Below are 27,825 nucleotides of genomic sequence, written 5' to 3'. Positions count from 1 at the left end.
ACCAACCCAGTTTCAGCACAGCACTTACTGCCTCTGCCACCTTTCTCACACTCACAAGTGTAACACTGTGAGCCCACTTCCAGAGCTGCGGCCGCGTGACGTCAGCAGAGCTCCACAACCACAGGACAAAATGAGGGAAGCGGGACCAAGACACAAACATCCTGCCCTCACTACATTAAGTGGCTCCAGCTTGAGAATCAGGGTCACAGAGCTGATTATTTATGTGGGACAGGGCTGCCCAGTGACACACATACACTCATCTTCTCTGTAGTCATTGCTAGTGAGAGAGCATTTTCTCTTGAGTCCAGGGACTTAAACGATGCTATTCTTTGGCTTATGAGGTTGGTGACAGGAGACAATGACTGGGAATGCCCAGCTGCTGACCAGGATGAGCAGGAGTATGTTGAGCAGAGTCTGGGCAGGAGTTCCGTTCAGGGTAAAGGCGGCGCCAGCTTGCTGGAACTTCCATGTCTTTCCACAGACCAGTTTAAGAGAGAAGGGGCTGAACCAGCGGCAAAGAGCTGGAGCTGCTTGCCCCATTCGGTCCTCATCACTTCTGACGACTCTCCCATGCCCAGCTCTGCTCTTCCTTACAGAACTTGGGGGGTTCCCGGGCTAGGTCTCACCTTGTATATGAGCGTTTCCAGCTAAAGATCTCCTCCAGATTGGAAGAGGGAGAGATCTCCCGCCTCTGCAGGGTTCCCCACCGTCGCCGGCCCCCTAGGACCGAAGCTCTGCGCCTGCTCAGCCCTTTCATCCTCTCTTCCGTTCGGAAGAACTCAGTCAAGGTCCGGAAGTACTCCAAGATGACCTCGTGGCTCCAGGCTGGCAAGGGCTCTCGGCGCAGGAAGCCACAGTGGCCTCCGTGGCGACTGAGCAGGAGGAAGAAGTAGGGGTTGCTGTGAAAGAGCTCAGTCGGCAGAAAGTGGTCTGGGGGCCCGCACACGGGGTCATCAGCGCTGCAGATACACAGCACAGGCACGGCAGCCTCGTCTACATCCCGAAGGGGGTCGTTGTGGTCCCAGTAGGTGTCCCAGGTGATGGGGAAACTCTTGGTGTGGCAGAAGAGGGTCTCCTCAAACTCTCGCAGGGAGCGGCTCCTGAACAGTTTGCGGGTATCCACTGTGTCCTCCAGGGCCGTGGCATACCTGACAGCAAGAAGCGGGATGGGGAAGCAGGAAAGAGAGGGAAGAATTAGAAAACAAATTGACAGCAAGGGGCGGCGGGGCGTAGTCGGTAAGTTCGTGTGCTCCGCTTGCGCCAGTTCAGATCCCAGGCACGCACGTTCGCCCTGCTCATCAAGCTATGCTGTGGCGGTGTCCCATGTGCAAAATTAGAGGAAGACTGCCACAGATGTTAGCTCAGGGCCAGTCTTTCTCACCAAAAAAGTACAATAAAGGGGCTGGCCCCGTGGCCGAGTGGTTAAGTTCGCGCGCTCCACTGCAGGCGGCCCAGTGTTTCGTTGGTTCGAATCCTGGGCGCGGACATGGCACTGCTCGTCAGACCACGCTGAGGCAGCGTCCCACATGCCACAACTAGAGGAACCCACAACGAAGAATACACAACTATGTACCGGGGGGCTTTGGGGAGAAAAAGGAAAAAATAAAATCTTTAAAAAAAAAAAAAGTACAATAAAATAGAACACTCGGGGGGCGGCCCGGTGGCGCAGCAGTTAAGTTCCCACGTTCCGCTTCTCGGCAGCACGGGGTTGGCCAGTTCGGATCCCGGGTGCGGACATGGCACCGCTTGGCAAGCCATGCTGTGGCAGGCGTCCCACATATAAAATAGAGGAAAATGGGCATGGATGTTAGCCCAGGGCCAGTCTTCCTCAGCAAAAAAGAGGAGGACTGGCAGTAGTTGGCTCAGGGCTAATCTTCCTCAAAAAAAAAAAAAATAGAACACTCAAATATGCTAATAAATAAATAAATAAAACCCAAAATTGACAGCACACGTTATAGACCGGCAGCCCACACGCCAGATTCTGGTCACGGAGGCTTTCTTTGCCCGTATAGTATTTTTAAAACTTCCATTTCATTGTCATCATTTAAAATCAGGAGATTTCACGTAAAATGCAGCTATCTGGCTTCTCTAGGGAAATGAGAATATCTGGCAACATGGGCTGGCATTCCTCAGACAACAGAGTATTTTTCTGCCTCCTTCCTGCGTTGCACTTCCTACCAGGCCTGTCACTCAGGGCATTACCTGCCCAGCCCGGGGGCAGCATTTGACTTTACAGCCACTGAGCTGCAGTGACAGCACTTCTGACCCTGTGTGGGGAATTTGCTATGCACTGTCACCTCCTGAACCTCTCCTAGAAGAACTCACTGGCCCAGACTATCCAAACCAGCAGGCGACACTCCTCCATCACTAACATTTTACTTTAGGTTGTATTAGTTTGTTTGTTTGTATGTTAAAAGCTAATATGCTGTCCAGATGATGACAAATGAGTGTGACCTTGATCAGTGGGGCAGGTATTCCTAGAGAAGGCTGGGTGGCAGAGGAAGGAAGTGGGAGTGTAATTAATTTACAGCGTGAGTTCCCAAATGGGAGCCTGAGAGCAACCGCTCTGGGAAAGAGGGACATCTTTGATGTTTCTACCTCCCTGGAGAGGGCCTGGCTCCCTGACAAGGAGGCCAGCATTGGCAGCTCCTTTGGGTGGACCAACCCAGCTTTAGCCACTTGAATTTGGATGTGTGTCTCCCGCAAACATTCAAAGAGGCTTGCTCTGAGTTTTCAATCCTAAACTTCCACGGGCAAGGCAGTTCCCGAAGGCCCAGGTTTCCTCTCCAGTTTCGTCACCTTATCCTTGTGGTAGATCAGAACTGGCCACCCCAAAATTTGTCTCTTTGGCTTGATTATTTTTAAGAACAAAAGACTCTGAAAGAAACTTTGACTTTCCCCCTAACTGCCTAAAAGAATTCAAGATAGAAGTCCTGTCCCCAGGATAGGCTGTCACCATAGACAACTACGGACATGGCAGACTGGGAGGATCCTTGCCAAGCCCACTTTAGTCAAACTTCTCTCTCTCCTCACATTGTCTATAGAGGGCCCAGCAAACATCTGTTTATCAAACATTTGCTTTTCCATCTCCGTGCAAATTGCCTTCCTTGAACCTTTGAAGTCCCAAACCAGCCCCCCAACAACCTCCTTTGTCTTTAGCTGAAGATGATATTTAAGATGGCGGCTTCCATCACTTTGGCAAGTTACTCAGATTTCCTGCATTTCTCGCATCTATACCTATTATTTAACTTTGTTTGATTTTCTCCTGTTGTTCTGTCTCACATCAATTTAATTCTTAGACCAGCCAGAAGGACCTACAGGGTAGAGGAATAGCTCTCCCTTCCCTACATCCTTCAGCTGGTGCCCAGGGCCAGCGCTGGTGGCGGTCATTTGTGGATGAAAACTGGCAATGCAGCCTAGGAGAGCACTGGCCCCTGGACTGCGCTGGTGGATCTGGTTGCCATGGCAGCACTTTGGGCTGCTGTTGAGCTCAGGGTTTGACCTTCTCAGAACAGGAGGCAAAATGGGGCAAGGAAAGAAAGAGAAATCACAATTGCCACCATTTTTTGAGCACCTACCCAGCGCCAGGCCCCTCGCTTTGGTTATCTCATTTCATGCTCATAATCACCTTGTGAGGTAGCTATTATCAGCTCCATTTAACTGAAGAGGGAAGTGAGGTTCAAAGGGGTTAGATAACTTGCTGGAAATTCAGGATTTGAATCCAAGTGGGTCTGACGTCACATCTCAGGTCTTCCTACCACACCGCACTGTCGCCACAATGTCTTTGACCTCATTCTGCCATCTCCTAGGAAAGCAACAGTGCAAGCTGGGGCCTGGTTATTTGCTGTGGAAATGTTGCTCAGGCCATCTCGGTGGGAAAGTCTCACCTGTCACCCTGGCGGTAGACTGTTCTCTTTTTGAAGATTAAAAAATATATATATTTAAATGTTTGCATTAAACACTGAGTACGTACCTAGGAATATGCAAAACATTTGTCAAGCCTAAAGAATTTTAATAAATCAAAGACCACCAAATTTCTGATTCCTGTCCCTTTGGCTCAGAGACTATACGGAAACAGTTTGCACAGATAATCAGTTGCAATTGCTTCCAGAGCCCTCTTTGCTGATTTGACAAGCTACGGACTAAGCGCTAAATGTCAGGCGCTGCCTCTGCCGCGAGCGAGCGGGGCAGGTACTCAGGTTGCTAGGACACGGTGGGGCCGAGGGGAGGACGGTGGGGGCCCCAGGGCAGGAGTCCCGCCTCTAGCATAATGATGCTGACTGAGTCCGTCTATGGCTTTGAAACCTGCTCCGTCTAGACCAGAGGGTTTGGACAGCTTCGGAAAGTGTGTGACACCTTTGCCCCAATTGCCATAAAACCTGTTCGATTCACTACAAGGCAGAGCTGCCTCTCGATCAGCCCAACACCTCTCTTCCCCGCTTGCCCGTCAGCGGCCTCCGTCACCCACCTGCTGAGGGCGATCTTCTGGTGGAGCAGAAAGCCCCGCTCGTAGGGCCAGGGCAGGCCGGCCTCGAACCACTCGCGGCAGCGCAGCACCGGCGAGATGCAGGCGGCCCCCGTCACGTAGCTGGAGGAGCCGCACTCGCCCAGGTAGGACAGCAGCAGCGCCGAACCCGAGCCCTCGCTCACCGCGAAGAGCGGGGCCGCCGGGTGTCGGAAGCGGATGTAAGTGACCGCCTCCTTGAGATCGGACGGGTCCCCGAAAGGCTGCAGCCGGGGGCTGACCAGCGGGCAGCCGTGGTGGCCGCGGCGGTGGAAGATGACCGGGTAGTAGCCGCGCTCCAGCGCGAGCAGGCAGAGGCCGAGCACGTTGCGTGTGAGGCGCCCCCACGCATTGGGAATCACCAGCAGCACCGCAGGAAGGCCCCCGGCGTTGGTGACCCGGCGGCCCCGGGCGCAAGGTCCTACGACCCAGTCGAGGGCCACCAGCCCGTCGTCCGCCAACTGCAGGTACTCCCGGGCCAGCTCAGGCCCGGGCCCCACCGGCAGCACGAAGTGGCAGAGGGTCTGCAGGTGGGGCCCAGACAGCCAGGAGCGCGGGCCCGGCTCCAGCGCTGCCGAGCGTCGCAAGGCGCGCAGCAGGCACTGGGCCAGCGCCGACGGCTTACAGATGAGCCTGCACCCGCCGGGCAGCGGCTCACGCCGGTCGTCAAACCGGTCTGCGGGCCCTCCGCCGTCCCCCTCCTCCGCGTGGTCCTGGACCCGGGCCCCCGGAGGGGTCCTCGCTCCGACGGCGCGCCTCCCGGGGCGCCGCAGCCGCGGAGCGAGCAGGCCAAGCAGGGCGAGCGCGGCCAGGAGCAGGGCGAGGGCGGCGCCCCACGGCGGCATGGCGAGGCAGGAGAGCCCCTGGCGAGCGGCGGGCGGCGGGCGGCGGGCGGTGGGGCCGTCCCCTCCGCGAGCTCCCCACTCTGCCCGCGGCTCCGCCCGGCCGCGAGAGGCTGCCCAGGGCCCTCCCGCGCGGGGGGGCGCGCTCCGGATTGGCCGCGGCCCCGCCGAGGGAGCCAGTTCGGGCCCGGCTCCCCTCGCCCGCCCCCCACTCCCGCCCCAGGCCCTTTGTACAGCGATTGCGACAAGCAAGAGCAGAGGGTGAAAGAAGCCGAAACCACCGAGAGAGCGAGGACGCGCCGGCGAGCCGGAAGGGAGTGGGGAGGGCAGCGAGCCCAGGGGTGGGGTGTTGGCGGCAAAGAAGTGGGGAGACTCGGACATGGAGGCTTGGGGCACGGAGATGAGCATCAGAGTCCTCTGCTCTTGCCCCTCCGCCCCATGCAGTGCGTATCTGCCCCGGGGAGCCCCTGCGTCGCTGCGCCCTCAGGGGCCGCTGTTGAGAAGTAGCAAAAAGGAGAAGTGAATAAACCTCAGCTCTGAGCGCGGGCTCCTCGGCTCCCGCGGGGCGGCTGCAGCTGCAGCCGGAGCCACCAGCCGCGCCTCCCTCCCCGGGCTCGGCAGCGCTCTCTGACCTCGGTGTTTGTCTCGGCCTCGCGGGCACCGGCAACTGCGCAATAACCTGGCCGAGCGGGGGGTCCGGATCCGGGCCAGCGAGGGCCAGGGCAGGCGTCCTGCCCCGACAGCGCGTTTGCAGGGGAAGGCTAGAGCGCCGGGGGGTGATCGCTCCCTTGCCGGCATCAGTGCGCTGTCCCGATTCCCCCGGGAGTGTGTCCCCTTTCCCCCCCCCCGGAGCCTGGCTTCAGATAGAGGAAATCCTCAACACTGCTCCCCAGGAAGGACTTCTCCAGAAGAAACAGCCTGAAGCCTCCGAGAATAAGGGGGGAAAAGACCCACTCAGGTGCTCTGCGGGGGGGATGCCTGGCACCCTGCGATGGGGCCGAAGCAGGGGGTAGATTGCAGTCCCTTCATCAGCTCAATAACTGGCAATTACCGGGGTACCGGGGAAGGCTAAGAAACCCCCTTGTAGGATGTGGGAGGCGTTCTTGCTCTATTTCGAAGTTTTGGGCTGGGCATCTCAGCCCTCACTCTCCACCCACGTTCCCGTCTCTCCTCAAAATCCAGAGCCGAGCCATGAAGTGCACCGGGAAAGGAAAGCAGGGCCGGCGCCCGGTGCGTCCCCAGGGCACACGCTGGCCACTGCTGAGCGAACGAGAGCGGAGGCGGACGTGGGGAACAAAGCAGCCCCCGGCCAGGCTGCAGCTTCGCAGGTCTTCTGGGCCTTGGGAGGATGGAGGCCTGAGACACTCCGAGGCTCCTTCGCGTTCGGGCCTTATTTGCGAGGGCAGGAGTGGGATGGGCTGAGGGTGAAGCTCTAGAGCGGGGACCCTGTTCCTGCCCCAGCTCGGACTTCGTGATTCTGCCCCTCTTCTAGGTGCAGGTCACACTGACGAGTCTGAGGCAGGTTTGCCAGAGGAGGGCCACCTGGTCCACAGGGATCCCATTTCCCGCCCTTCGCCCCGCTCCATGATCCCACCCAGGCGCTGCAGCTGCCCTCTGCAGGCCGCGGAGACCCGCCGCGACAAATGAGCCGGCGAAGGAGGTGGCCGCCGCCTGCCCCGCCCCACGGTGCGCTGGGGCCGGGCTCGCACACCCAACTTTTCCGGCTTGGAGTTTAGGGCGCATGCGCGCACGGTCCGCAGCCGTGGGCGGGTACTGGGGCGGGGCGGAGGCGGGGCGCGAGCGGCCCGGAGCTGCGGGGGCGGGGCGAAGCGCGGCGCGCAGGCTGGGGGGCGGGAGCGCGGGCGGGGGCGCGGGCGGGGGCGCACCGGCGCGCGCGAGCCCGGGGTCTGCGTGGGTGCGCGGGCGGCGCGGGGGCGCCGGGGCGGGGCGGGGCGGGGCGGCGCGGCGCGCGCTCCCTCGCTGGCTGGGCAGCGGGGCCGGCCCCGGGCGGGCGGGGATGGCGCCTCCTCCGCCTTCGCCCCAGCTGCTGCTCTTGGCAGCCCTGGCAGGGCTCCTGGGCCCCCGCGAGGTAAGGCGACCCACGCCTCAGCAGGCTGCGGCGCGGGATCTCAAAGCGCTGTGCCGAAAGTTCGTCCTCAAGGAGTGGCGCGCGCGGAGGGGACTAGCAGTCCTCCCCTGGCGGGCTGGGCCTGGGGAGGGAGAGCGCAGGGCCCGAGCCGAGGCCAGCGCTCCAGCACTTCTGCGCTTTGGACCCACAGGTGGTGGCTGAGCCGGCGGAGGAGGCGGGAGCCCGGTGTCCCGAGGGCCTGTGGCCTCTACCCCCACAGGTAGGAGCCTGGAGGGCGGCGGAGAGAGGGGCGTGCGGGGTAGCCCAGCAGTCCCGCTGTGGCCTCGCTGCACCCGCCGCAGTCACCCTCTGAAGACCTCTGCCGGTTCCTCGGGCCCTCTGTCGCCAACGTCTCCATTCCACTGTGGCGGCCCGGGGCCTGTTGTCCTCTCCGCACCTTCCGCAAGGAGTCCCCCAGCTGCTCTAAGCTCTCTTCTTTCCCCATGTATAGGTGTCACCAAGAGTGGCCTACACGCGGATGAGCCCACAGCAGGTAAGCGCCAGCGGGGAGCCGTCCTGGTGTCTGCTCTGGAACCCGCGCGCTCCTTGCAGGCTGTCTCCACCTTTTCTGCGCACGAGCTCCATTCGTTACCGCTTCCCTCAGGAAGAGGGAGTCTTCTTAGTACCAGGACAGTGAGCCGCAGGCCTCTGCCCTCTGCAGTGCCGTGGTAGGAATGCTGTCGAGCAGCTGCCCAGGCTTCAAGGGGAACTCTGACGGTAGTAGAAGAAAACAACCTATGCCCCAACTCTGCTGTGTGACTGTGAGAAGTCTTCTGACTTCTCTGGGCCCCAGTTTTCTGTAAGAGAGGATATCAGGAATGTCTGTACCCACGAAGAGTAAACGAACTGTGTGTTGTTGACAGCACTTTCAAAAGTAGGAAGCTGTATGGTGTAGGGAGCGTGCCTCAGGTTACCAGGCTCCAAACTGGGGTTCACTGTGCACTGCTGCCTCTCTGTTTTTGTTGCCAGCGGTCAGATAGCCTCCTTGTCCCTTTGGTTTTCCTTTTAAAATATCTGTCTTTTTTTTTCTCCTTGTAATAGCTCCAGGCCAAGAGACCTCACACCACCTACCTGATTCCTTTCCTCAAGCAGCCTTTTCACGAAATCGTTCCACTGTGCAGAAACCTTCACTGGCTCCTTATTTCCCACCTTATCATGGCCATACCCCCTGCCAGCTTTTCAGGCCCTCCTTAGTTAAATAAGCTTCATCTGACGTCTCCAAATCTTTGGTTCCTCTCCAGTCGTGTTGGTCTGTTCACCACACATGTGAGGGCCAGGCTCATTTCCCACTGCTGTACCTTCGCTCCTGCTGCTTCTCCTCCACACCTGGCCTATCCCGACCTGAAGCTGAAGTGGGCAGCTCCCTGCCCTCCTGCCCTCCATCCCCATCCATCCCCATCCATCTTCAGAGCCCAGTGCAGGAGTCAGCTCCCTCTTGAGACCTTGCCTGATCACACAGCCCTTGCTCATCACCGTGTCCAAATTCATGTAATGCTTATAACTTCTCTCTCATAATTTAGCAACTAGCCACTTGAGTTGTATGAGTTTGCTCTTTTACTTGGATTAGTTCTGTGTCCCTGAGTTTCCTTTACATTCCCTGCCAGCGGAGTCCAGGAGTTTTCTTTTGACATCTCCTACAGCATCTGGCACAGTGCTGAGCATCAGGTCAGCTCAATCAAAGGCTAATTAATGTTGCCATCCTGGGATTGGGCACCTGCTGCCTGTGTGCCCTGTATTTGGATGCTGGAGGAGATTGAATATATAGATGGGATCGATAAACAGAAGACCTGGTCTCCATTTGGGGGTTGCTCACGGTCTAGACTGGGGACCTGCAGAGTGACGGTTGCAGGTGCAGAGAAATACAGCTCGAGTGTGGTCTGAGTCCTACAGGGGTAACCAGGCTGCTGTCATGAAAGCTGTGAGGTTTGAAGGGTGGCACTTGATGGAGAGGAGAAGTGAAAGGAACATTCAGAGGCAAGAGGGAGCGCACATCGGTACCCAGGCTCCTTGTCCTTTCCTGAGCCCTGAAGGAGGAAGGGTCATCTAGCCATCCTGGGAGTCCCTTTAAGCTGGCCTCCCAGGTGTAAGAACCTGGGATTCTCTGAGAGGGACCTGGGCCTGGCCCGATGTCTCCATGCCTTTCCTCCAGGCTGAGGGCGTCAGCTTCCTCTACCACCCCTGTGCCCACCCCTGGCTGAAGCTCCAGCTGGCCCTCCTGGCCCACATTTGTGTTGCCCAGCCCTCTCTGGCCCCTGACTCCAGCCTCACTCAGGATCGGGTAAGTGGCTGAGGAAGGGTGGTTGTCTGGCACAGGCAGAGGCTGCAGCCTCCTGTGCAGGGAGAGGAATGTTCAGGGGCTTCCTCTTGCTTGCTCGCCGCCTTCGTCTTAGCTCTAACAGTTCCTCCTTTCATAGCCTCTGGTGCTGGCAGCATGGGGGGTGGCGCTGGAGATGGCATGGGTAGAGCCAGCCTGGGCTGCCCACTGGCTGAAGAGGAGGCGGCGGAGGAAGCAGAGGAAGGCATGGTTCCTCTCTGACAGCCTTTCTGGACCCTCTCCCCTGGTGCCAACCCCCCGCAGAGGGCGGCTGTGCCGGAGAGGGTGTGTGAAGGTGAGAGGTGCTGGGCCCGGGCCTGGTTGGTGGCGGGGTCACTGGGTTCTCTGGGCAGGGAAAGGGTGACTGCTGTCACTTCTCCCCTTAGGCCCTGGCTTTGGCCTTTACTCTGCGGAGCTGGCGACCCCCAGGTGCAGAGGTGGCATCTAGAAGGCCCAGGCAGCTCTCTCCCGGTGGTGTCAAGAGGCGTGGGTTGCGAGCTGCCCTTGGTCTCCAGCCCATCCCCTCAGCCCTGAGGTTCCCCTCTGCTTTCCCACGGAACTTGGAGGCCAAGCAGCCTATGTTGGGAACCCCCGGTGAAGGGGGTAATGCCCCATCTGTGCCTACTGCCCCCCTGCTGCCTGGGGGGCCTAGAGGCAATGCCAGCTCCAGGCAGAGCAGCCCTGGGGGCTGTGCCTGTCCAAGTCAGGCTTCCCCCGCCCCGCGGGCAGCAGCGCCTCCGCGGGCAGCCCGGGGCCCCACCCCGCGCACGGAGGAGGCCGCCTGGGCTGCCATGGCCCTGACCTTCCTGTTGGTGCTGCTCACCCTGGCCACGCTCTGCACTCGGCTGCACCGAAACTTCCGACGCGGGGAGAGCATCTACTGGGAGCCCACAGCGGACAGCCAGGACACAGTGGCGGGTGAGAAGTCCCCGCCTCACCGCCCCCAGCCCCGCCCCGCCCCCCATGGCTTCCCCGCCCTTGACTGAGCCCCACCCCGCCCACAGCTGTGCTGAAGCGGAGGCTGCTGATGCCCCCGCGCCGGGTCAAGCGCTCCCGCCGCAGACCCCTCCTCCCGCCCACGCCGGACAGTGGCCCGGATGGGGACAGCTCCAACTGACCTACCCCAGCCCTGCCACTGTGGCAGTCCGGTTCCTCCGCCCGCCGGGAGGCCGCGACCTCTGCCACGTGGACCGCGCGCAGGGCCGCCCCCTGGTGGCCGGCTGGCGCAGTCCCGGCTAAGGGTTGCGAAGGGGCTGGTCCTTAACGTGATTTGCGGGAGGGGTGGCCCAGGGAGCAAAAGGCCTAGTTCAGCCTCCTTTGTCTGTATTTCTAATTAAATTATTTTAGTAGAATCTGGAGTTGAGCTTGTGCATCTGCCACACAGACACACTCACTGCCACCCAGGACATTGTCCCAGGCCATTTAGGTTGTGTTTGAGGTGGGGGGTTTATAAAGTTGAGTTGAGTACCCACCCGCCAGCCTGCCTCCTCTTGCCAACCTGGCCTTAGACTCGGAGTTTTAGGAGTGTGACAGACCCCTCCCGCCACCATGGCAGGGAATGGTGTTACGGAAACTGTTATTCCCAAGCGCCTTTTCTAACAGACAACACAAGGGCTCCCCTTCCCGCCAGGACCCAGTCTGGAGCAGTTGTAGTCTGCACTTGCTTCATACTCTTGCCAGGTTTGTTTTTCTCCCTTTCGTGTCTGCCATCTACCCAACGCTCCCCCTCCCCCGAATCCTCCAAGCATCAGAAACAGCACATGGTCACTTATTTATTTTTGATACAAATGTACATGACACATGTCTTGACAGTCAGCCCACCCACCACCACACAGGTAGAACCTGGCCCCCTGGGACAGAGGCAGGATGGGGACGAGAGCTGGGAGGCGCTGCCATCTGCCTCTCCAGCGTTCCCAGGCTGCAGCCCAGGTTCCAGGTACCCAGAGACTGCAGGCGCAGGCACCTGGCCTCTCAGAGGTTTTGGGGAGGGGGCTCTCAGCTGAGTTGGGGACCCCAGGGAGCCAGCCCCAGGCTCAGGTGCTCAGTTCTCTGCCCCAGCCAGCACATTTCCCCTCCACAAGGGAGGGGGAGGAGAGATGGAGGGAAGTGGTTTTTAAGTTCATAGAGAAGGGGTATGAGTAGGGGGAGTGATGAGGGGAGGCAGCGGGCAGGACCCCAGCTGATTACCCCGTTGTCCCTGGCCCCAGGATTGGGGGGGCTGACCCCCAACGCTGGTCCTGCTATTCTGGTCCCCTCCTCCCTCACAAAACTCCCGACGGGCCAGGCCTCGGGAACGGCACTGCCGCCCCGCACATTCACACGCAGGCACGCAGGGACACTCAGTTACCACAACGTTAAAGTTAAGGGGTGGAAGAGAGGAGAGAAAAAAAGATTTTCCAGTGTTTGCTGCTGGGGACCCCGGGAACACAGGTTGAAGCCTGTGCCCTAGGCAGGGGCCATTTGGCATTAAAGGAGAGCAGCAGGGGGGCTGGTGGCTACAGGGTGGGGACATCCACAGAGATTATGTACAAAGGAGGGGGATGCCCCCGCTCAGCCCCCAACAGGGCTGAACTGGCTCATGGGGGTGGGGTGCATGTAGGGAGAACCGCCCCACCTGGAGTGTCCCCACCCGACCCTTTGCTTAGGGTGCCCTGGAGGGCAAGGGGCTGGGAGTGATACCGTACAGGCCCCTGCACGCTAGAAGGGGAGGGGATGCTATGTACAGGGGGAGGTGCATGGAATGTGGGGGACAGAAGCTCCTGCCACCCCACCTCCCCATCCTTGGGGGCTGGAAGGGGGCGGGCACCAGGGCGCCTGGCTGCCAGGAGAGAGCGGCAGCACTAAGGGCACTTGGGCCGGCGGCTCTGTTGGGGTGGGGATTAGTGTCTGGAGTGGCCCAGCTCCCATGGCCAGTGAGGTCCCAGGGTGCAGGTGAGGGTGCAGGGAGAGTGGTCACTGCTTTTTCTCTCGGGTGGTGATGGTGACCAGCTGCTTGGCAGCCTTGGCGATGTCGTAGGCGCACTGGATCACCTGTTGAGTCAACAGCTGGAAGTCCACGGGGGCGCCAGGCTCCGGGGGCACCGTCTTCCGGCACTCGCTCTGCAGCCTGTAGGCGCTGGCGTTGAGCAGACGCAGGGAGCTGCGCACAGGTTCCAGGGCCGGCCTCTGGAGGGAAGGAGGAGGGAGCTGGGCCTTGGACTTCAAACCATGAGCCATGGTCATGGCCCAGTGTGTCCATGTCTCCAGCCAGGTAGCAGTCGGATTCTCTACACCTGCCCCACCCTGAGGCCCTCCCAGTCCTGCTCCTCTCTCTGGCCTGTGTACCTTTGGGAAGAGAGAGGCCATCTCGGTCACAGCCAAATGGATCTTCTCTGAGCAGGGCACAAAGCTGTTGGGGGAGGGGAGGGCATAAATTAGTGGGGGGCTTTCAAGGAAGGTTCCCAGGGACGGTGGAACATGGCCCCTCTCTTGACCTCTGCGACACCAGAGGCCTCTATGAGCCTGCGCCTCGCCTCTATACCTGTCATGCTTGAATTCCTGGGCAGCTCGCAACAATTCCTGAATGTTCTTGGTGACCTGCTCCGTCTTCAGGATGACATCCTCCGTGCTGGGAAGCCCAGGGTCGAGGTCTCCATCCAGGCTTTCCAACTCTGGGTGGAAGTCGTCCTCCTTGCCCAGCTCTAGAAACCTCTTCCCTTCCAGTCTGAGGCCCAGGGTTGGAAAGAGACACATTCTGGCCATGAGGCTGCTTGCCTGAGCCCTCGCAGGGCCTCCAGGGCCCGCTCAGCCCCCTCCCTGTGGGGTGCCTCACCCAAGCAGCGGGTCCCCACTCTGCGTGTTCTCATAGTCGCTGTCAGCACCACTGCCATGGCGGGAAAGCTTGCTCTGCAGGGAACAGGGAAGGGGGGGGCGGTAGGTGAGGTGCACATTCACGGACCCTCACAGCCCCCTTCACCTCCCATCCACACGTCTCATTCACCCTGAGCCCTGGGCAAGGGGAATGGGAACATTACCGTGTGGCGGCTTCCTTCCTGGGGGCACGACAGCAGTGGGGACGAGGGTGTGAAGGGCACAGCTGAGGCTGACACCCCCTTCCGGATCTGAAACCCAGAAGGGCTGGAGTCAGTCTCTGCAGTGGTCCCCCGCCGTGAGGGGGGACCATGTATGCTGTCATCCCTGTGCCCAGCATCCAGCACAAAGCCTAGCACGTACTGGGGCTCCAAACCTATTTGCAGAAACAGAACCCCCTCCCCCAGCCCCTGCTTACCCGGTAAAGGCCAGCAGGGACGTGCACTGAGTAGATGGCGTCATCCTCCAGCTCCTGGAGGTTAGCAAAGGGGGCGTCATGGAGGGCCCTGTGGCAGCCCCAACCCTCTGTTTCCCCACCCCCTTGAGACCCGCAGACAACTCACAGTGCTGTGGAAAGGCTGTAGTCGGGTGGTGAGCTCGTCCCCAGGTGGGCCCCCAAAGGGCTTCAGGGCAGAACCTGGTTCATACATGGAGAAGGCCTGGCGGTCCCTGCGGTGGGCACTCCCGCCAGGCCCCATGGACGTGTGTTCTGCCCGTTCACTGGGGAGTGGGGGTGTGGGCACCGGCCCTGGGGGCTGCCGGATCTGCAAGTTCTCTGCCTGCAGCTTGTGGATCTGAAAGTCCAGAGTGGTGTGAGAAACCCTGGAGGGTCTAGGCGGCACCCCCGCCTCTGGGAGGGGGTGATTCGCCTCCAGCAGGGCTCTTGGAGCCCCCTCACTGGCACCGAGGGTGCAGCCCTCACCTCCCTCTGCAGCCTCCGGAGTTCGTCACTCAAGCTGCTGTTGACCTTCATGAGCTGCTGCACCTTTGCCTCGGAGGTGGCCAGGGCCTTCTTCAGCTCCAGGTATTCCTGCAGCGTCACGGCCCCATCGGACAGGTCTGAGGAGTCCATGCTCTGCAGAGCAACACACACACCTGTCAGCCATCAGGGGCAGAGGATGAATGCCCTCAGAGGGCTGCTCTCGAGGCCGTGACCAGCCCGCTTGTCCCCAAGGCCCCAGGCTACAACAGGATAGAACTGGGCCGTGGTGGAGGCCAGGGGAGGGTTTGGGGAGGGGCAGTGCTCAGACCCGGGCACGGTTGTTCCGAGTGGCGCCGGCACTACGCAGAGGCTCCTGGTCTGTGTCCTCGTCCGAGGCCACGCTGTCGTAGTCGTGCTGGTCGTCGAGGTCACTCTGGCTCCGTGCAGACAGCTCGAGGTTGTCTGAGGGCACAGGCCTGTCACTCAGGACTCAGCCACATAACCCGTCTATCATGCCACCTCCGAGAGGGAGCCATGAAAGAGAACATCCTGGGACAGTGCCCACTGCCTGCACCCTATCCGCACCCTTCCCACCTGTGGGGCTGCTCAGGCTCTTGCCCTGTTGTCTCCGCTTGGCCTCACTGAGAATGTCAATGATCAAGGTGGCAAATTCTCGGGCATTAAAGCGAGCCAACTTCTGTCGCCCCTGCAAGGCAGAAAGGACCAGGCCGGCATGAGGACCAGGCCAACTGACACATGGGGGTAGGACAAAGTGGTAAGCCAGCCCCCTGCTCTGATTTAACCACAGCTGAAATACGCCAGCCTGTTCACCTGGCCAGGACAGAGATGGGAGATGACAGAGATTCAAGGCGCCTAGGGGAGCTCTCGGGAAGAGGCTGGAACACCCCCCGGAGGCTGCTCACCAAGTGCTCAAAAGAACAGCCTCTTCCCCATTCCCAAATCCCAGTGCCAGCCAGGCCCTGAGGGAGGCCTGAGCCAGAGGTGGAGAAGAGCGGGCCCAGTTCCCGGCCTAGACAACAGCCTGTGAGGAAGGGCAGGCCCACAGTGCTGCGACCCCAGGAGGGGAGGAGACCACCCCAGGCCCCCCATCCAGCCCCCTCACCTGATTCCGTGTGGCTGAGTATTCGGGGTTAACAGGCAGGAAGGGCACAGCACTGCGTTCCGTCACCAGGGTGCTGTGGTTTTGGGTAGCCAGCCACACTGTGGGGGAGGGGCAGGGAACAGATCATCCACGGTGGCCAGGCCCATGGAACGGGGGTGGGGAAGGGCAGCACAGCCTTCCAGCACCTCCCCACAAGCGCTGGTGTTCAAAACAGGGGTGGTCTTCAGACACACAAAACAAGGCTGGGTCAGGGCAAGGCTGGGCGAGGCTGGCTGAGGACTAACGAACAGAACAGAACAAGGCAACTCCCTCCCGCCAGCCCCGACCCAGAGTTTGGGATGGAATCTGGCTGTGGCCAGGAACGAGTGATGTAGAGGGGCGGAGCGGGACTGGGGAGAGAGCCAAAGTGGGAGGCAGCCAGAGCAGAGGAGTCCCAGTCGGGGGGGGGGGGGGGGGGGGGGGTGGGAGGAGCAGGCTGGCTGCCCCAGCTCAGCACATGCTGCCCAGCTGGGGAAGCTGTCCAGGTGGGCTCACGGCTAGCAGGGGCTTATTTGCAGCCCTGCTGAGCAGCCCAACCCCAGGCACCCCTTTTTAGTCCCAGAGAAAGGACCCAAGAGCCACGCCAGGTCCTGGTAGGTGCTCTTGTCCCATCCAGCCAGCCCTGATGCCCTCTGGCTCACCAGCATCATTTTCTCTTCGGTCCACCTCGTCATACACGTCCATGGCAAGTTCCTCAAAAAGCCGGTTGCTGAGCTGGAGGCAGAGAGGGAGACCCAGGCTTTGTCAGGTCAGCTGGCCCTCACTGCTGACAAGGCCAGCTCACCAGGTGTCATAAAGCATGGGAAACAGCTCAGAACTAGAAACTGGGGTAGGGGTCGGTCTGCCAAGCTCCAAGGTAGGAGAGGACAGAGGGAGACCAGACCAGACTGGTTAGTTCCCTCCAGGTCAGAGGTAGAGTTAGGGCCCCGCGAGCCTTTGGAGGGCAGAGCCAGGGTCCAAGATAAGGGGTCAGGAGGTGGAGGAGAGGAGGCTGGGGAGGCTAGAGTAAAGGGCAAGTCAAAGACTTGGAAAAGGGCACCAGGTCAGAGGATGGGGGAGCAATCGCAGGGGCAGGGGGTCAGGGACGGGAGGCAGCTCCGTCTTAGGGGCCTGTCTGAGCAGACTCACCGCCTGCAGCTTCTTCTTGGCAGCTTTGGCCAACTCGGACAGGTCCAGGCTGTGGACGAAGGAAGGAGATGGGAATGGGAAGGAGGGGAGAGGCCAGACTTGAGAGGTGGCCAGACCCCTGCCAGTGACTCCCAAACATGCGGGGATCCCAGGGAGATGACACCCCAGATGCCGCACGCCAAGTGCCTCCCCACCCCACCCAACCTCCAGAGCCTGCTCCCCGCAGGCCCCATATACCTCTGAGACATGCACTTTTGTCGAGATCTAAGTCCAGAGGAAGGCAGCAGAGGGAAGAACAGGACAGAGGCAGCAATTACCCAGCAGCAGGGTAGCACACGCCTTCCCACGTCAAGCTCAGACCCATCTCCATGTGCACGCCAGACCCAGGGTATACAAAACTGAGCTCATCCCCCCGGCCTCTCTCAGTAACCGGCTGGCCCAGCACCAACATCAGCTCCCAGGAGTCACATCCGTCTCCCTCCAGCTCCGGCCAAGCCTTCCCCAGGTTCTGCCGTCCTTTCCTCTTGCCTGAGCTTCTGCAACAGTTTCTTAATCCATCTTCTTACTTCCAGTCTTGCCCCTACAATCTTTTTTCCTCCCAGCAGCCAGGGTGATCTTTTTGACACATTTGGCTGTACTACCACTGGCCTTCAAAACATTTCACTAGTAACAGGTATATATGGCATACTTCAACAAAAAGCTCACTTTAAAAAATAGGCTAAGTGTTTTGCATGCATTGTCTTATTAATCCTCTCAACAGCCAAGAAAGATAGGTACTGTCATCTTCATTCCTAGGTGAAGTAACCAGGGCTCAGAGAGGTTAAGGAGCCTGCCTGAAGTCACATAGGCAGTAAGCGGCAGAGCTGACTCCACACACCCATGCTCGGAACCTCTCTGCCCTCAGGATGGTCACGACTCTTGTCGGGGCTCACAGGTCCGGCCACTCTCTTGCCCCATCTCTATTCCAGTCTTGCTCCTGGGACTCCCTGCCTCTGACACTACGCTCCAGCCACACGATCTGCCTGCAGTTCCTGGCACGGCATTTCTGACGCCTGCGCCTTTTCCTCTCTTGCTGCACCCCCCACACGGGACTACAACTGTCTAACCAGCCTGCCCCGTCTCCTGGACTGTGAGCTCCTTCAGAGCAGGGATCGCACCTGAGTTACCTCTCTGCCAGTGCCAAGCACAGCAGCTGGCACTGGGAAGGCACTCGGTTAACAATTCATTGCGTACACGCCCGTATGTGTTTACAACACACACACCCCCCCCACGCGCACACAGGCACACACGCCAGGCACAATCAGATGAGAGAAGGAGAGGGGAGTCTTGGGGTGTCAGAAAAGAGGAGGTCTGGCTTCAGGGATCCAAGGTGCCCAGGCCTGACCATCTCCATCTGCCTATACCGGCCTCTGCAGAGGGAGGGAGGCTCCTCTCTCCAGATCCAGGCCAGCAGGCACCGCTTGGCATGAAGAATTGGCCACTACAGGCGGCCACCAGGTGGCACTAGCATCCATCTTGTGAGCCAGGTGAGAGTCCCCCACAGCCTGGGTGCCTGGGGCCTCTCAGAGCAGAGGCAGAAACACCTCCACTGTGCTGGTCCCTGACCCCCAGCCTCTGCCCAATTTCTGAGCGCACCACAGAGGCCTGGCCAGTAGTCCCACAGTTGGTCAAACCCCTGGAGCCCAGCACCTTTTCACTGGAGAGCAGAGGCTTGTCTCAAGATTTTACAGTGGGGTTAGTGCCACTGGGAGCAGAACCCAGCGACCCACCACTCCTGGGGGTTTTCCTTGTACTCAAGTCCTATGTACTTGACAGCCTTGGGGCTAAGGCTGTGCTGGCCATGTGCTGAGTTGACATTTCTTACCTGCCTTGGGGCCCAGAATTAGGCAGTGAGGACTGGACTGTGAAATGCTTGTGCCTTCAGCCCTGAGGATGGGGATGGGGGTCCCAGGCCCCTAAAGCCTGGGGAGTGGGAGGGGTAGGGGCTCTGGGGGTCCGGCATCCACATGGCATACAAGAGCCTCTGGGAAGGGGCATCAGGTGGGGACTCACCTGTCAGCCATCTGTGGGATGATGTAATGCCCATTCTTGTGATCTGAACCAAAATAAAAATGCCAAGTCACTGGTATGGGGTGGCCTTAGCAGCTGGGAGCCCACCTCACTGCCATGAGCAGGGCTTGGCACCCAGAAGTGTCAGGGGAAAGGGAGGAGGGCAGGCCACCCCCAAGAGCCCTGGGAGCTGGCTGGAAGTTATGCCCACCCCCACTCCCTACCCTAACGTGCTGCAGCCCAGAGCCTGCAGCAATTTCACAGGAGCCAGTTGCCTAGCAACGCTGTTCCCCAGCCGGCTTTGTCACCATGGCACCTGCTGCTGGGGTGTGTCTGGGTCCCACCTGCCTGGCCCAGCCAGGCCAGCCCCACACTCTGCTCACCCGGCTTGCGTCCACAGAGATAGAAGGCCAACCGGTCAGTGAGCTCATACTGGCACTCGACTAGCCTTTCCGCCAGCTCATGGTGCCCCGCCTGCCTGTGGGGAGGGGGCTTGGCTCAGCCCTGCAGCAGGAGCCCACTGCCCCCACCCGCCCAAGCCTCACCCTGCAGCCGACCCTCACCTGGCATAGTCAATGGGCGTGCGGCCATTAACGTCAGGGGAGCCAGGGTCAGCCCCATACACTACAAGAAGCTCAGCCTGCAGCGTCTGCCCCGCCTTGGCAGCCACGTGCAGAGGGGTGGTGCCCTTCTCTGGGTGGAAGAAGTTGGCCTGGGCACCCAGGGACAGCAGGCGCAGACATGTCTCCAAGTTGCCCGTCCGCACGCTTGAGTGCAATTGCTGCAAGGAGCAGAGTGTGCAACAAATGTGTGTGTGTGTGCGTGAGGCCCTCTTCCCCTCAAGCTGCACCTAGTCCAGACAGCTCCTGGGAGTCCTACCAGCTCCGAGGGACCCAACTGAAACTGGCTTGTCAGGGAGGACTGAGGGCTTCCCACTAGGAGTTAATGCCAGTTAGTAAAAGCTGCCATCGGTCACCACAGACCACGTGCTGTGTGCTCTGCTTGGAACAGATACTACCCATGAGGTGGATGCCGTTATTTCCTTCCCATTTTACCAATGAGGAAACTGAGGCTCTGAGAGGCTAAGAAACTGCCCCAAGTTTCCCTGGCTTGAGGGCAGCAGCTGGGGCATTTTAGCTTTGTGTGTCCACTTAGGACTTGAGGGGCCTTGACCACACGCAGCCTGACCATGCAACCTTGTCCCTCCACCATGTCCACTGTTCTTGCCTGACCTGGCTGCCTTTGGGGCCTAGGGCTCAGTGGTGACAAAGAAGAGGCCTTCAGGGCATCATGGGTGAGAAGAGGGGAGGCCCACCCATGTGTCGTGGGGCCCCCTCAAACCTTGCTGAGGTCTTTGGCAGTGACCCCGTCGTCATCCCGGCAGGGAAGCTTGTGCACAAACGCCAGCATCTGGTACTTGGCCCTGATGAACTCTGACTTGATGGGGCTGTGTGGGGCACACAGGAGGAAATGGGGAGCAAAGCAGGAGAGGCTGGTCACCTGGCCACCTCCCGGGCCCATGTCCTGGACCACACAGCCCCCGCCACCACCCCTCAGCTGACTCACTGGACTTTATCTTGGGGGTTGGCTTTGCGCCGGCCGCTCTGCACTTGTGCGGGGTCCAGCAGGGAATGCTCCCAGATGGAGTTGGCCCCGTTGCTGGCGAGTGTGTGCACCATCTGCAGGGAAGAGATGCCAAGTGAGAGGGCCCACTGTACGCAGGGCACTGGGGGAAACACCTCTGAGTGCCGGCCACAGCCGGCATGGCTGGAAACAGGACCAAGGGGCCTACTGTGTGCCTGGCACTGTCGCACCTCCATTCAGCTGGGCCACCCAAGGATGTGAGTCCTGTTGAGCACTTCAGGCCGCATGGTGGGCATGCCAAAGCTTAGAGAGGCTAAACGACTTGCTCAATGCTACGTGGCCAAGCGTAAGTGGCAGAGCCATGTGAGAGCCCAGGTCTGTGTGACTCCAGTCCTGGAAGCTGCCTCTGTGCAGGCGAGCAGAGGGTGGAGGGGGTCAGGGTTACGTTCTGCCCCAGCTGAGTGCTGCCCCCTAGAAGCTGCAGACTCGAGAGAGCAGTGTGTTTGGGGGTGAGGGAAAGGTGCCTGCGTTCAGCACACTCTGTGGGGAACAGGAACCACCTGACCCAGCCCAGTACCTGCAGCAGCGTGGGAGGCCAGGCGCTGTGGCGAAGGTGCTTGACAATGGAGATGTGGCGTCCCAGACTCCGGTGCACACTGCAGCACTCATCACACACCAGCACACCCCTGCTGATGGAGGCCCAGCCAGGGTCTGCCGGGGTGGGGGCAAGGGTCAGCCACAGTCGGACGATGGGTGAGACCTCCTGAGCACCTGCTCTGGGCCCACCCCATGCTTAGTCCTGCACACATATCCACTCACTCGGCTCCCCAAAGGTCTCGGAGCGCAACCATCGGCACACACAGACTCCTGAAGAGAAAGCTGAGCTGCGGCAGTGGGAGGGGGGAGCCATGCCCTTTCCCACACATCTTTGCACCTCTGGGGAGGTGTAGTCCCCAGGGTCTACTCAGCCAGCACGGCTTCCTGTCCTGCAGTCACCACTACCAGTCCCACAGCCTTTCCCCAGGGAACAAGACTGCTGCCCCAGCCCTTCCCCAGGGAGGCAGGAATCCCCTAGGGGATCCAACCCTGATGCTACATGCCAGACATCCCTAGCCACTGCTCCTGTGTCTGGGTTTGTGCCACATTTCTCCTGCACCCAGGCTTCTGTGGGAACCACTGGCCCACATGCCTAATCTATTGCATCCTTCCACCGGCTCCTGCCTCTGCCCTCATCCTGGCAGGCAATAGGCCTTTTCATGCCTGAGCCTCCATCACTGATGGGCTGAGCTGGAGCCCCTCTCAAGGAGGATGGAGAGAGCAAAGGAACTAACACTGATTGAGCACCCACTGTGTACCAGCCGGGTGCTGTATGTATGATGCCTCTCACAACTGTCAGGTAAGGTAGGAAATACTACCCTTCCCTTTACCAGTGAGGAAACCATGGCTCAGAGAGGTTACAGCGCTTGCTCAAGGTCACACGGCTAATGAATGGGATTGCTGGGATGTGGACCCAGGCACCTAGATACCAGAGACCAACCCACATCCACACCTGCTGCTGTCCCTGTGCCCCTGCCCCAAAGGGGGCAGCCCCAAGTGGGCAAGGGCCCTGGGAGCCACTCTTCAGACGGTGAGAAGGAGTGAAATTCGGAAACAAGAAGAGGGGCCAGGATCGGGTGGGAGCTTCTGGGGTCCTTCTCAAGGGCAGGGGAGATGCCACCCATCCCAGGCCCCTTGGGAGAGGGGGAGGAGACAGCTGCATACAGCTCAGGCTGCGGAAAGGTCACGGGGGAGAAAGCAGCCATTGTGTGCCGCTGGAGAGTGGGGGCAGGGAGCCTCTCTCCCAGGACACTGTGCTCTGCCCAGGCCCCCGCCCAGTCTCAGGAAGCCCCGTCCTGGGGGGCGGGGGTCTGGCTCTCTGCCTTGCCCCTTCGTGCTCAGGGAGTCCGTAAGTGGACCCCCGTAGGGAGGGGAGGGGCCGGGTTGGGGTAATGAGAGTCTCTTCAACCAGGGGGCAATTCTCAGACCCTTCCCTGAGACCCTTCCATCAGAGTTCCCAGAACTGTGAGTCAGGGCACAGCCTGAGCTCTGCCCATAGTGAGTGTCCCCTCCACGGCATGGAAACGGGAAGTGAAAGAAGCAGCTCAGCTCTTTGGGTCTGGGCTTCTTTAGGGATCCTCCCCCCAAAACAGGGCAACAGAGGATGCACAAGGTGCCGCCACACACCTTCCTTCCTTGGGGGCTGATTCCAGGGGCCCACAAGGGAGGGACCCACCATTGTGCCAAAAGGGGGAGCCCTAGGGCACACTTTAGTGTTGGCTCTACCCAAACAGTGAGGCACCCCAGGCATGGAAAGCTCCCTCTCCCCACTCTCAAACACTACTGGGTCAGGGGTCTGCCCGCCAGCCACCTCCGGCAGTCCAGGCAGGAAGCTGGAAATGACGCAGCCTAAATTCCTCTTGTTGAAATGGTGGGTTTCCTGTAAGTGGGGAGCCGCCCAGGCCAGGATCATAAATGGGCTGCCCTGAGGCCTCCACCCGAGGCCCGTAGCCCTATCGGAGAAGCCAGGCCAGGGAACGCTGGCCAGATATCCAGGTCCAGACCAGACACGGTGAGCCCCTGAACATGGCAGTGCCCAAAAGACCAGGATCCGGGGACCGTGGTCCAGGCTTTGCTGAGCACTCTCCAGCCAGGGGGAGGAGTCCTCCCTCTCCTCCACAGTGACCTGAAATAGGAAGGGTGGGTAGGGGACACTGTCCTGGTCTGGGGCACACTGGTGCCAATGCAGTTCTGGATGACGCAGACAAGATGCCCATTCTAACCCTACTCTGTGCTCCCTATGCCCAAGGGGACTCAGGCCTCCCCAAGCAGGTGCCCCCAAGGCCTCCTAGGCCAGTTCCTAAGCAGAAGGGCCAGGAAGGTTTCTGAAAGTCAAATGGCTATTGTAGTTTAAGGTTAAGGGACCCTTGCCCCTAAGAGGCTCCCTAGACCAAACAGAAGGGACAGGGCACATAAGGGTTGTGGGATGTGGTAACCTCCTCAGGATCCTGCCAACACTCCCCCTGGGCTTCTGCCTCAGTCAGGATGAGGGTCTGGCAAGTGTGGGCAAGTGGCAGGAGGGGTCCTGGGATAATGTTAACTAGTGCCAACCCCATGGAGGCCTCTACTAAGGTGAATTCATGTCACCACCCAAAGCCACTAATAGCCTCTAGGGCCAGTAAATGTGCTATAAACGAGCTAGGGACCAGAGCCTCACTGGACAAGAGGGAGAAGCCCACCATTCTGAAAGCAGACAAGAGAAATCCATGGGGATAGAGGTCAGAACGGCAGTTACCTTTGGGGGCGCTGACTGGGAGGGGGCAGGAGAAAGCCCCACGAAGTGATGGAAATGCTCTATCTCTTGATTAGAGTGGTGGTTATGCAGGTAGATACACATGTGAAAACTCATCAAGTGAACAGGCAGGTGCAGGCACTTTGCTGTACGTAAGTCATACCTCAACAGCAGAGGAAGGAAGCCCACCATTCACCCCACACCACAGGCTACATTATGAAGAGACAAATGAGCCTGCAGGTTCCCCCATGTCCCCAGCCAGTGGCCAGCCCTGCTCATCCAAGATGCCCTTAGGATGGGCATCTTGAGGTCTTCACTCCTGTGCCTGGGGCTGCCCAAGCAGCAGAAGAAGGCCCATGGTGTGAGAGCTGGGCCGGGACCGTGCGGCAGGGGGAGTGGAGGGGAAGGAAGGGGGAACACACATTCTCCAGGGTTCCCTGACCCCTGCCCCTCTCTTGGGATTCCTAAGGCAGGCAGGGACACAGATGGTGCGTGAGAGGTGACACGACATGCCACAGCAGCCATGCTATGTCCAGCTGCCTCACAACATGCTCACACTTGTCCCCTGTGTGCCTAGGCCTGGGAGCAGAGGGAGGATGGCACCCTTTGGGGTCAGTCTGCATCTCACCTTTCACCTTCATGACCCCCCAAATTAACCAACTACAAAAAGGGGACAACCTCACTCCTAGAGCTAGGAATACAGGGTTCCTCTCACAGTGAGAGAAGCCCAAGACTCTGGTGGGAGACATCCGCTAAGGAGGTGCTGTTAGCCTCAAGCCTCTTACCTGGGCTGCTACAGTTCCCAGACTCAGAATGCTACTCTATGTATCATAGGGTAGGGGTGGGGGGTTAGCCCAAGTAGCCAGCTGGGGTCCTGACAAGCATCGATACACTTGGGGAGGAGCTGCTAAGTGCCAGATACTATGCCAGGTGCTGGGGGCGGTGGGGGGTAGGGGGGTGATGAGGAAGACTTTGTCAGCACCCTGCCCACCTCACCATCCTCACCACCTGCCTCTTCCTGACCTGTATTCTGGATAAGGGGGAAAGGAAGTATCCAGGACGCCTCTGTGGGACTAGGACTGGGGACAGGACCTGGGCAGTCCAACACAGATACACACCACTCCTCCCTGAGCCCACTAGGCATCCAGAGGCTTCAGCCAAACAACCAAATGCAATGAAGAAAGGACAACAGCCTTGCTGATGCTGCCCTATGTCCCTCTGGCCCAGAATCAGGACAACAGACTTGGAGACGGGATGGTCCTCAAAACCATTCTACTCCAGGGGCCGGCCTGGTGGCGCAGCGGTTAAGTGCGCACGTTCTGTTTCTCAGCGGCCTGGGGTTCGCCGGTTCAGATCCTGGGTGCGGACATGGCACCGTTTGGCACACCATGCTGTGGTAGGCGTCCCACATATAAAGTAGAGGAAGATGGGCACGGATGTTAGCTCAGGACCAGGCTTCCTCAGCAAAAAAGAGGAGGACTGGCAGTAGTTAGCTCAGGGCTAATCTTCCTCAAAAAAAAAAAAAAACCATTCTACTCCAACTTTTTGCCTCACAGTTGAGGAAGCTAAAGCCCAGAATCAGGGAAGTCTGGCCATAGGTCACAGAGTGAGCTGGAAACACAGGTAACACTAAAATCCAGGCTCCCCCGATAGGGTGTCTGCTAAGCCCCCACTCCCAGCCCTTCTTTCCCCTCAAGTGCTATGCCCACCCAGCAGAGGTGCAGAACAGCCTGGAACAGACATACAGAAGGCAAGCTCTCCTCTTAGCTGTGCCATCCCCAGACTTGCCTGTGGTTGGGGTCAGAGGATCATAGCTTCCAGCTAATTAGGGGTAAGAACACATACCCCCTAGATAGCTTCTTCAGAGCCCTCTAGACCATGACATGCCCTGAGAGAAGCCCCCAGGGTCATAACCATCCACAGAGTACCGGGCCTCTGCCATGCATCCACAGTTCCCAAACACTCTAGCTTGGAGCCATCAGAACCACCAGAGCGTCTGTGGGTCTCAACCTGTTGGGGTCCTGAGCCTGTGCAAAGGGTGGCTGGAAGTTATGGGCCCACAAAACAGCACCCCACGCTCTCACACTTAATTGTGCCCACAGTCCTCCTGGAGTACACAGACCCCCTGAGCCTGCCCAGAGGTCTCCCAGGGAGATGGCTCCTTTTCTAAAGAGAGGATGGACAGGGGCCAGGACTTCCTTCCCCAGGCCAGCTGCTGAGCCCCATCACTGGCAGTGTCCTCCCACATTAGAAGGGAGCAGCCTCTCGGGTCACTGCCCCTCACTTCCTCAGCAGGTAAGGGGGGTTTCACATCAGCCTGGACCTGACTCTGCTGGGAAGGAGAAGGGAACTATTACAGTAAACACAGCCAGGAGGCAGGCCAGGAAGCCAGCTGGATCCGGGGAATCTAGGCACCCCTCGGCACTGCTCCCTATCCATTTCTGGCTAGACTAGGCTAGGGGACCTGGAGGGGTCTGTGCCCAGGCTGGGGCAATGCCAAGCCCACCTTCCCAAGCAGGCCTTACCGGGGCACAGGAAAAGCTGAGTCTAGTTGCTCCCAGACACCAGGCGGCCTGGGGATGCCTCAGGGGAAGATGCCCAGGCTCATAATGGCCCTGAAGGCCAGGCCCTGCAAGGAGCCCCAGCCCTGGGAACCAAGGGTAGGGAGTCCTAGGAGTAGCCACCCTCTCATCTTCTCCCGAGGAAACAGTATCCAGGCCCCCCTGGCCCATCTGTCCAGCTCTCTACCCCTTGCCCTCCGCCACCCCGGCGGGAGCGCAGACCATGCGAGCAGCAGGTGCAAGACGCGGGGGTGGCACTGAGATGACACAAAACCACACTCGCCCCCACCTCCTAAACCCTGCCGGCCTCCGCCACAGCCCTCCTGCCACCCCAGGCTGGCGCTTCCGTTTGGATACGGAGATGGAAGGGGGGGCAACTAGCTGCCCGCCTCCCTCAGACTGAGGGGTGGGAGGCGGCGCCGGGAATGTCCTTCCTCGCTCGTCCATGGACGCGAGGGAACAGGGGCCCCCCGGGCCGGCCCTCCCGCCAAGGACGCGGCTCCGCAGTGGCCCAGGCGGGGGCAGAAGCCCGAGGCCGGAGGCCGCAGCCCCCAGCCCCGCCCCGCCCTCCGGCCCCGCACGGCGCTCCCGCCAGGCCCCGGCGCCCGCCCGGCGGCGGCCTCGGTGCGCGGTCCCGCCCCCGGCCCGGCCCGCTTACCCGGGGCGCTGCAGTCCGCACACACCTCCGCTCGCGGCCCCTTCCGGGACATCCTCAGCGGCGACGCGGCCGCAGCCCTCTGGGCCAGCGTGGGGGGCGCGGGCGCGGGCGGCGGGCCCGGGCGGCGGCGGCCCCTGCTGCCCGGCCCGGCTCCGGCAAGGCCCCGGCGAGGCTCCGCGCGCCCGGCCAACCGTCCGCCCTGGGGCTGGCCCGGAACCCGCCGTGCCCGCCCGCCCGCTCGCCCTCGGGCGCCCTCCGCCCCGCGCCACCCCGCGCCGCCCCGCCGCCGCCGCTCGCCGCTCGCCGCTCGCTCTCCCCGCCCCCTGCGCGGCTCCCGGCCGCTCCTGCAGGAAGCGGCGCAGGCCCGGCCCACCGTGGGAGGGGCAGCCCGCGCGCCGCCCGCCGCCGGGCCCTGCCGGCCGCGCCTCCCGGAGAAAGGAAGCCGCGCGCGGGCGGCCGGGCGGGGGCGCTTAAAGGGGCCGCGGTCGCCGCCGGCCAGAGCGGGCAGCTTCGCCTGCGGCCCTGGCCTCGGCTCCCACGCTTCCCTGGCCCGAAGGTAATGTGAGTCACCCTCAGGGCCCCATCCCCTTCGCTTTCGAGACGGAGAGTGGCCCAGGGGGCTCAGGGCCCAGGGACAGTGACCCCTCGGAATCAGGGAAGAGAACAAGGAGCTGGAGGCCCAGGCCCCCCTCCTCGGCAAGGAGCTGTGGTTTGGGGTGCCCGCCTATCTCTGCTTGGGGTGAGATGTGCGTCCTCGTCCCCTCTCTATCCATATCTGAGTGTCCCGGTGTGTGTG

The 27,825-nt window shown here is 60.3% G+C and overlaps 3 protein-coding genes across 5 annotated transcripts; 1 reads left to right on the top strand and 2 right to left on the bottom strand.

The window, feature by feature from the left end:
* Window positions 1–325: 325 nt before the first annotated feature.
* On the bottom strand, window positions 326–5,717 carry ABHD15 (abhydrolase domain containing 15). Its single transcript, XM_014826858.3, has 2 exons — window positions 4,469–5,717; window positions 326–1,148 (listed from the first exon to the last, which is right to left on the bottom strand). The coding sequence occupies exons 1-2, from the start codon at window positions 5,347–5,349 to the stop codon at window positions 623–625; spliced, it is 1,407 nt and encodes a 468-aa protein (XP_014682344.2). The 5' UTR covers window positions 5,350–5,717; the 3' UTR covers window positions 326–622.
* An 811-nt stretch (window positions 5,718–6,528) lies between these two features.
* TP53I13 (tumor protein p53 inducible protein 13) lies at window positions 6,529–11,140 on the top strand. Of its 2 annotated transcripts, XM_070482660.1 has the most exons (8): window positions 6,529–6,674; window positions 6,839–7,032; window positions 7,626–7,694; window positions 7,926–7,967; window positions 9,624–9,752; window positions 9,889–10,083; window positions 10,175–10,706; window positions 10,793–11,140. In XM_070482660.1, the coding sequence occupies exons 4-8, from the start codon at window positions 7,953–7,955 to the stop codon at window positions 10,903–10,905; spliced, it is 984 nt and encodes a 327-aa protein (XP_070338761.1). In that variant the 5' UTR covers window positions 6,529–6,674; window positions 6,839–7,032; window positions 7,626–7,694; window positions 7,926–7,952; the 3' UTR covers window positions 10,906–11,140. The 2 variants fall into 2 exon arrangements, with proteins under 2 accessions (XP_070338761.1, XP_044601643.1); XM_044745708.2 differs by lacking the exons at window positions 6,529–6,674; window positions 6,839–7,032 and adding an exon at window positions 7,281–7,435.
* Window positions 11,141–11,547: 407 nt separating this feature from the next.
* On the bottom strand, window positions 11,548–27,351 carry GIT1 (GIT ArfGAP 1). Of its 2 annotated transcripts, XM_044745164.2 has the most exons (21): window positions 27,030–27,351; window positions 21,060–21,193; window positions 20,465–20,577; window positions 20,240–20,345; window positions 19,462–19,679; window positions 19,282–19,376; window positions 18,902–18,944; window positions 17,087–17,113; window positions 16,850–16,898; window positions 16,363–16,435; window positions 15,683–15,780; window positions 15,154–15,265; window positions 14,888–15,021; window positions 14,560–14,712; window positions 14,201–14,431; window positions 14,056–14,109; window positions 13,802–13,888; window positions 13,600–13,673; window positions 13,309–13,491; window positions 13,113–13,176; window positions 11,548–12,953 (listed from the first exon to the last, which is right to left on the bottom strand). In XM_044745164.2, the coding sequence occupies exons 1-21, from the start codon at window positions 27,079–27,081 to the stop codon at window positions 12,741–12,743; spliced, it is 2,313 nt and encodes a 770-aa protein (XP_044601099.1). In that variant the 5' UTR covers window positions 27,082–27,351; the 3' UTR covers window positions 11,548–12,740. The 2 variants fall into 2 exon arrangements, with proteins under 2 accessions (XP_044601099.1, XP_044601097.1); XM_044745162.2 differs by lacking the exon at window positions 17,087–17,113 and having other exon boundaries at window positions 27,030–27,350.
* Window positions 27,352–27,825: the final 474 nt, after the last annotated feature.

The sequence above is a fragment of the Equus asinus genome, chromosome 13, assembly GCF_041296235.1.
Source record: "Equus asinus isolate D_3611 breed Donkey chromosome 13, EquAss-T2T_v2, whole genome shotgun sequence".
NCBI lineage: Eukaryota > Metazoa > Chordata > Mammalia > Perissodactyla > Equidae > Equus > Equus asinus.
The sequence above is the reverse complement of the archived record's forward strand: the minus strand, read 5'-3'. Positions and strand labels throughout refer to the sequence as shown.